General features: G+C 49.8%; 1 protein-coding gene across 1 annotated transcript in view; it reads right to left on the bottom strand.

Moving 5' to 3' along the window:
• The window catches only part of LOC122548788 (potassium voltage-gated channel subfamily H member 2-like), a 58,063-nt gene that overhangs the window by 13,471 nt on the left and 36,527 nt on the right, over window positions 1-8,065 (bottom strand). The window contains exons 4-5 of the mRNA XM_043687557.1: window positions 6,048-6,425; window positions 3,292-3,512 (exon numbers count right to left, since the gene is read on the bottom strand). Coding sequence (XP_043543492.1) covers window positions 3,292-3,512; window positions 6,048-6,425 — 599 coding nt within the window. The remainder of the gene's footprint in view (window positions 1-3,291; window positions 3,513-6,047; window positions 6,426-8,065) is intronic.

Genomic DNA, 8,065 nt, shown 5'->3' with positions numbered 1-8,065 from the left:
TTGGGGAGATAGGAGGGAAACCAGAGGCTGAGGTGAGGTCAGGGCTGGGGTCGGCCTGCAGTTTGAGTCGTGGGGCAAAGGGAGAGACCAGCAGGGGGAGCTGGTAACAACACTGGAGCAGAAGATGGCCAATCTGCCCCTCAATCCTGCACTAGCCCAGAGAGAGGAATGAGGAAGAGGAGTCTAACAAAATGTTTGGCAGTGTCTGTGAATCATGAGAAAGGGACAGGAATCTTCCAGCTACAACAGAACCTCACATCGATATTACTCATATCTCAAGCGGGTGACATCTAAATCTTCTAAGGTCAGAGGTCACATTGACCCAGTGCTGTAATTTCAGAAATGCTTTAATCACACAATCTAACTGACATCGGAGGGAACATTGCTGTTCTATCCTGAAGCACAGATGTATTTAATCTCCAGCCTCACAGGGTTTAAGAACAGCCGCTTCAACACCAGCTCTCAGTAAATTGCTGTCTTTAATCACAGAGAGAGAGAGAACACGATGACCAGAGAAACTGGAGCCAAGCCAAGTGGCTCTTTCATAACTTGTGGTCACAATGTGAATGGGCCCAGTATTTACTGCCCGTCCCTAGTTGCCCGAAGGTGGGGGTGAGCTGCCTTCCTGAACCGCTGCAGTCCATGTGCTGTAGGGAGGGAATTCCAGAATTCTGACCCAGCGACAGTGAAGGAACAGCGATATATTTCCAAGTCAGGATGGTGAGGGGCTCGGAGGGGAACCTGCAGGGGGTGGTGTTCCCATGTATCTGCTGCCCTTGTCCTTCTAGATGGAAGTGGCCATGGGTTTGGAAGGTGCTGTCTGAGGATCTTTGATGAATTTCTGCAGTGCCTCTTGTAGATAGTACACACTGCTGCTACTGAGTGTCGGTGGTGCAGGGAATGGATGGTTGTGGATGTGGTGCCAATCAAGCGGCTGCTTTGTCCTGGATTGGGTCAAGTTTCTCGATTTGGAGATGCCGGTGTTGGACTGGGGTGGACAAAGTTAAAAATCACACAACACCAGGTTACAGTCCAACAGGTTTAATTGGAAGCACTAGCTTTCGGAGCGACACTCCTTCATTACAACCACCTGATGAAGGAGCAGAGCTCTGAAAGCCAGTGCTTCCAAATAAACCTGTTGGACTATAACCTGGTGTTGTGGGATTTTTAACCTTAAGCTTCTTGAGTGTTGTTGGAGCTGACCCCATCCAGGTAAGAGGGGAATATTCCATCACCCTCCTGACTGTGCCTTGTAGGTGGTGGACAGGCTTTGGGGTGTCAGGAGGTGAGTTACTCGCTGCAGGATTCCTAGCTTCTGACCTGCTCTTGTATTTAAGAGAGAGCTGAATGCTGGAAACGGACTGGGAGGTTATTAAAGATGCCAAGTTGGTGACAATGGTGCAAATAATAAATGCTGTAGTGGATTTCCCATGTAGTAAACATAAGACTGAGGAGCAAGAGGAGGCCATTCGACCCATCGAGCCTGCTCCACCGTTCAATATGATCATGGCATCAACTCCACTTCCCTGCCCACTGTCAGTGTCCCAGCATCCACTGCACGCGGGGATAAACTCCACACAGTCACAGCCATTTCAGAGAGAAGGAACTTCTCATCTTGGTTTAAACCCCTTATTGTAAATTGATAAAAATCTCCTCTTCCAGACTAGCCCACACGAGGAAACATCCTCTCTCCATCTGCTGGGCCAATCCCCTGTAGTAGCTCATATCCCTCAACTAGATCTCCTCCCATTCCTCAAAACTCAAGTGTGTCCAAACTGGACTGTCAGGGTAGAGAGGAGGGAACCTGGGGTTCATGGATGAAGACTAAAGCCTCCTTTTTAAGGTGGAGATGAGCTGCATTTCTGGGCCCTGGTGGGTCTTGGCACCAGTCAGAGAGACAAGGAGCCAAGGGCACAGCCTCAGAATGAAGGAAGGACCTTTCAGAACGGAGATGAGGAGGAATTTCTTCAGCCCCAGAGGGTGGGCAACCTGAGAGAGTCATTGTAAGATAGGGCTGTGGAAGCCAAGGCATTGAGGTCTCGAAGGTGGAGATGGATAGGTTCTTGATTGGGACGGAGATTAAGGGCTAGGAGAAGAATGCAAGAGATGGGGCTGAGACCAGCCTTGATTGAAAGGTGAAAAAAACTTGATGGGCCAAATGGCCTAATTGTGTTCCTATATTTTGTGGTGTTAATGATTGCCTCTGCCAGGAGATGGCCAAGACTTGGTCTTCATTTTCTTTCGAGGCAGAGTGAGGTGATAATTGATCGATTATTGTGAATCGATGATAATTGATCGATTATTGTGGTAAGGGTGGTCAGGACAGAAACTCTCATTTAGATGTGAGCTTGTGATGGGGAATTGGGAGAGAAAAGTGAGGTGGTTGTTTTTGACTGGCACAGTCGATGGGCTGAAGGGCCTCTTCCTGAGCTGTAGAACTCTGTGACTCTATGACCCTGGTGAGGAACGTGATGACCAAGCTCCTCTTCAGGGTCAGCAACACGAGTCCAGAATAGGATTGGAATAGGTGAGTGCTTAGTGAGCCAGTGCAGAAACAACGGGCCAAAGGGTCTTTCTCTGTCGATAGATCTCTGACTGTGAGAGTGTGAAATGAAGGAGCTGCGGGATATGGGGCTCAGGCAGGAAAGGAGCTGAGACCACAACCGGATCAGCCCTGGGCACATTGAGGGGTAGGGCAGGCTTGAGGGGCTGAATATCCTCAGCCTATGGTCCCGGTAAACAGTGTAGTTACACACCCACCATCCTGCTGTCTGCTGTACTCTACAGGGTCCTGTAACTAACCACTCGTGAACAGAGACGTTAGACAACATGGTCTCTCTCAGGGTCAGGGTCAGGGTCAGGGGTCAGGGGTCAGGGGTATCTTACGATTGCTGACTAATCTGCTTGGTGCCTGTGATTGGTCAGGGTGAGTCTAGATTAGAGTGGTGCTGGAAAAGCACAGCCGGTCAGGCAGCATCCGAGGAGCAGGAGTATCAACATTTTGGGCAGGAGCCCTTCATCAGGAATGAGGCTGGGAGCCTCTGGGGAGGAGAGATAAATGGGAGGGGGCTGGTGTTCGGGGGGGGGGGGGCAAGGTAGCTGAGAGTGAAATAGGTGGATGGAGGAGGTGCTAAAGGTGATAGGTCAGAGAGGAGGGTGTAGTGGATAGATGGGAAGGAAGGTGGACAAGTAGGACAGGTTACAAGGGCGGTGCTGAGCTGGAAGGTTGGAACTGGGGACCATTCCGCATCGATTTCACTCGGTTCCAGTGACTGGAAAAGAACATCTCACCTGAGTGACCTTCTCAGTAACGTTGTGGGATCTCTCCTTCACCTTCGTTGGCGCTATGATCTCTCTCTCTCCTGGAGATGACAGGATGAAGTTCTCACCTTTAAAATCCACAAAGTTGAGTGTGATTTGGGGGATTTTGCTGATGGTTCGATATTTCGCCAGGTCAGAGTCTGAAGTGGAATTGACCAGGTTTGGGCTGACCGTCACATGATTCACTGTCCCTGGAACCAATACACATCAAAACAAAATCACCACATTACCAATCAGCTCCACACACTACGGGGGAGAGAGAGAGAGAGAGAGAGATCTGTGTGGGAATGTTACGGGAATTGGGAAGGAGAGGGGGTGAACATTTTGACAAGTTTGGATGGATATGGGGAAACACACATGCATTTCCAGGGTCAGCTCATCTCAAACAAACCAGCAGCGATCTCGGAGGAAGGAATTACCCAGTGAACAGAAAAATACAGTTCATTTCAACTTTCAAAAAGAGTTCAATTAGATTCCACATTAAAATGTTACAAATATGAAATTTTGGAGGAAGTCCTGACCCATAACAATCTGTTTAATTTAGGATAAAACAGAGGAATATGTGGGAGCCTGTTTGGAATTCTGCTGAACGACAAGCTCAGCTGGTTTTAGGGTCAAACACTACAGGCTGATGCAGAGTGTTGGATCATTGAGGGGGGAGGAGGCACTCAGATATTTACAGCCGGGCTGACTGGGGAGAGACTGTGGGTCTGGAACATCAGCCACTCTTGATGGTTACACACTGAGTTCTCACAGAATGCTGTCACTGGGCTCTCCCAAAAGAATCAAAATGTTTCAAACAGTTCAGCTCCTTTGGAGATTTTTTCCCTGGAAAGACACTGCAGAAGATTAAATACTTCACCCCTCGCAGTATTAATGTGAAGGTACAGTCTGTCACAAACACCCAGACACAGCTTTCTGGTGTCATGGGACCCACATCATTCAATCACTGCGGGCGGTGGGGGTGGGGGGGGGCAGTGAAACCACACCCTTGGGCTGGTCCCACACAGACAAGGGGAGAACATGCCCATAATAATCACCCGAGGGCTGGAATCGAACCTGGGTCCCTGTGCTAACCACTGAGTCACCATCATGTCCGTTCCATTTCCTTTTGGGACTTGTTGGCAGTCAGATACAACTGCGTGGTTTGCTCAGGACATTTCAGAGGGGCATTTCTGAGAGAAATTCATTGCTGGGGGTCCAGAGTCACATCTCGGTCAGACCAGGTTGGGATAGCGGATTTCCTTCCCTAACTGACACCAGTGAACCAGATTAGTTTTTACAAAAATTGACAATGATTCCATGGTCATTATTATTAATTACAGATGAAAAAGCTTCTTTCAGTAGAGAGACCTTCTAATGTTCTGCCTGGTTACACTTCCTGACAGAATGGACAATTGGACATTCTCCCACACTCTCCTCCATTTGTCCAATACTTACCCTGTCAATGTGTAGCTTTCTCGGGCTCTCTTCAGAACCTCCTTTTCCCTGATCTTTGTGCCATCAGCAAAGTTAGCAATCCCTCCCATCCCCTTCACTGATGCAGCCCCAGCACTGATCCCTGAGACAGTCTGTTTCAGTAGTTAACATATCACCTGAAGAAAGGATAGATCCTGAGTTTGTTTAACCCTAATCCTAACCCCATCACCAAAAGCTAAGGAACGCAGAGGCCAGTGAGATTTCAGAATGGGTGTAGGCAGATCACTGAGATACAGTAATCACATAAACCAATGACTGAGCTAACTCACACCACATTAACTAGAGTACCCAGATATACCAGTCTGTATAACCACATCAGCAACGTTTGTGAACAGTTCCAGACACCAGACCCGAGAGACTATAAAGTGATGGAATGTTACACTGAATGTTTTCGATCTTCAAAGGTTCTATTTGAAATAATTCCCCAGAAACCAGTATCCTGACACCAAGTCCCCCCCTTATTACACGGGGAGAGTCCCTGACACTGACCCAGCTCCCTCAGAGCCAGCTCTCAGAGCGAACAGAACCCTTGACATTCCTGGTTGTATCTGTCAGCCAGGGCTCCCTGATTAACAGCCCCAACCAGGAAACTCAGATTCTATAAGGGCCATTTGGCTGAGCTCATTATAATCACTCCACTATTATGAGGAGGTCCCGGGGATAGAGAGAGTCCAGAGGATTCTTCTCAATGGTAGGAGGGTGTGGACATGGGCAAAGGGATGGAATCTTAAATGCAGGCCCATTTTGGAGCTCAACCTTTAATGAATCATTTCAAAACCAGGCATCCTTTGCATTTTTGCACATTTTTGTGAGATATGAGGAACCGTGGAACCCCCCAGCTCAAAGATTGACTATCAGCTCCCCGAACAGCAGCACTGGCTTGATGGGCTGAATGGGCTTTGCTTGGACTAGACCAGTGTCCATGTCAATGCCAGACTGGACAGTGGGAGGTTAGAGTGAGATGGGGGAGGAGGGAGGAGAGGAGGGGGGTCTAACATTTCCCTAAAGGTAAAGGCAGTAACCACCCACCCCCACACTAACCCCTCCCTCTCCACATCCCCCCCCCCACCCCAGACCCCAGACTCCAGCTCTGAATCCGTTGGGGGGGAGGGGGGGGAGTAGGGGCATAGGGTAGGGGTGTGGGGGGGGGACAGGGGAAGGTGGGGTGGGGGGGTTGCTCCCAGGTTTCCCCCCCCTCACCCCCAGCAGTCCAAGTGATACCACCCCAAGCCACCCACAATCTGTACCTGTGCTGGAGTGCCGGCTCCGGAACCTTCTGAGCCCACCTTCCCTCGTCGTTTCGATGTCATCGAGTGAGGAAATATGGTGGAAGCTGTAGGAACTCTCCTGGGAAGGGGTGGCACTGGGACTGAGAGTGGAGTTGGAGCTGGAGAGCTGCCTGTTCAGGGGCTGTGTGATGGAGGAGTGTTCAGGATCTCCCTCAGCATCAGGGTCTGGTGCTAGGAGTTCCTCGGTCTGGCTCTGACCCTCCACAGCCATAGACTCACTACTCGCTCTGGACAGGTTCAACAAGCCTTGGCCTGCTCCCTCCTGGGCTAACGTCAACTTCCCCACACTCACCGAGCCCAGGTTTGGCAGTCGGAGCTGAAAGTTCCGTCTCGGACCTGAAACACAACAACAAGCTCATCCCACTGGCACAATGCTGTCACTTGAAAAGGATTTACTGGACTCTGCTGAAGGCACCTTGTGTAAACAGCCTGGGAGGACTGGGGTGGTTTTGTAAACAGCCTGAGTGGTTGTGGGTAGCTCTCACAGATCCAGAAATCTGAATTTTGGGTTGTGGGTTCCTCAGTAACATAAACAGCTCTTGGGGGTCTCAACAGAGTTGGAAAGTTCAGTGAGTGTGTCCTGGCTGCTCGTCTGTGAAATGTCTCAATATTGCTTCCTGCTGCATTGGAGAATGTATCTGAGAATCTGTGTCTGCATTTGCCAAGGGGCATGTTTCTGGTATTGGAACAGTTAATTAGTCATAGTTACAGCACCCATTGTTCAGTTAAGTTTGCCAATCGTTAAGTTTGCCAATCGTTAAGTTTGCCAATCGTTAAGTTTGCCTATCGTTAAGTCATTCTAAATTCCTCTTTCTTTTGTGTGAAGTGTAATGATAGTGTTCCAGTACATTGTGTTATATTTGATGTTGAGCACTTTGACCAGTCACACCACATCAGGAACATTCACTTCACATCGACCGTGAACATAAGGAACCATCAGGGTCCAGGCTACTGTCTGACAATGTACTGAGGGGCCTGGTCTGGTCCATAATTTACTCCACAATCTGGCCTCATCAATCCACTTCAACAACATGGGCATCACTGGCTGGGCCCAGTATTTACTGCCCGTCCCTAGTTGCCCCTTGAGAAGATGGGGGTGAGCTGCCTTCCTGAACCACTACAGTCCATGTGCTGTAGGTAGACCCACAATGTCCCTTAGGGAGGGAATTCCAGGATTCTGACCCAGTGACACTGAAGAAACAACGATATATTTCCAAGTCAGGATGGCGAGGGGCTTGGAGGGGAACCTGCAGGGGGTGGTGTTCCCATGTATCTGCTGCCCTTGTCCTTCTCGATGGAAATGGTCGTGGGTTTGGAAGGTGCTATCTGAGGGTCTTTGGTGAGTTTCTGCAGTGCATCTTGTAGATAGTACACACTGCTGTTACTGAGGGTCAGTGGGGGAGGGAGGGGGTGTTTGTGGGTGTGGTGCCAGTCAGGTGGGGCTGCTTTGACCTATGTAATGTTGGGTAACTCTGACTGAGTGACAGGAGGGAATTATAAACAGCACCAATCCTGAGAAGGGCAAATACTCCCGTGTGACTACAATGCACCATGACAGGAAGATCACTCACTTGGTGCTATCAGCTCAGGTACGTAATTGAGGGAAGGCAGGAAGACGGTGGGATTCTGAATGATGGGCAACACAATATAGTATTGTGAGGCGTGGATCAGTGGGAACAGTCATCGAGGTGGTGAGAGACGTGGCAGAGGGGTAGGGGAATGGTCAGGGGTCAGAGGGGGAACTGGGAGGAGAGTGGTCAAGTCAGTGATCAGGATGGTTGGTGAGGAGGCTGGATCAGGTCAGGGATAGGGGTCAGGAGGTGGACTGGTCAGTGGGAGGGGATGATCACAGCAGGGTCAAGGGTTGTGGTGGGTGATAATCATGGGTGGTCAAGTCGGAGGTCAGGATGGAGGGCGGTTGGTGGGGAGGGGTGCGGTCAGGAGTCAAATGTTGATTGATCAATGGGGAGGGGTGG

Source organism: Chiloscyllium plagiosum, chromosome 4 (genome assembly GCF_004010195.1).
Source record: "Chiloscyllium plagiosum isolate BGI_BamShark_2017 chromosome 4, ASM401019v2, whole genome shotgun sequence".
NCBI lineage: Eukaryota > Metazoa > Chordata > Chondrichthyes > Orectolobiformes > Hemiscylliidae > Chiloscyllium > Chiloscyllium plagiosum.
Note: the sequence above shows the minus strand (reverse complement) of the source record. Positions and strands in the feature narration are given on the sequence as shown.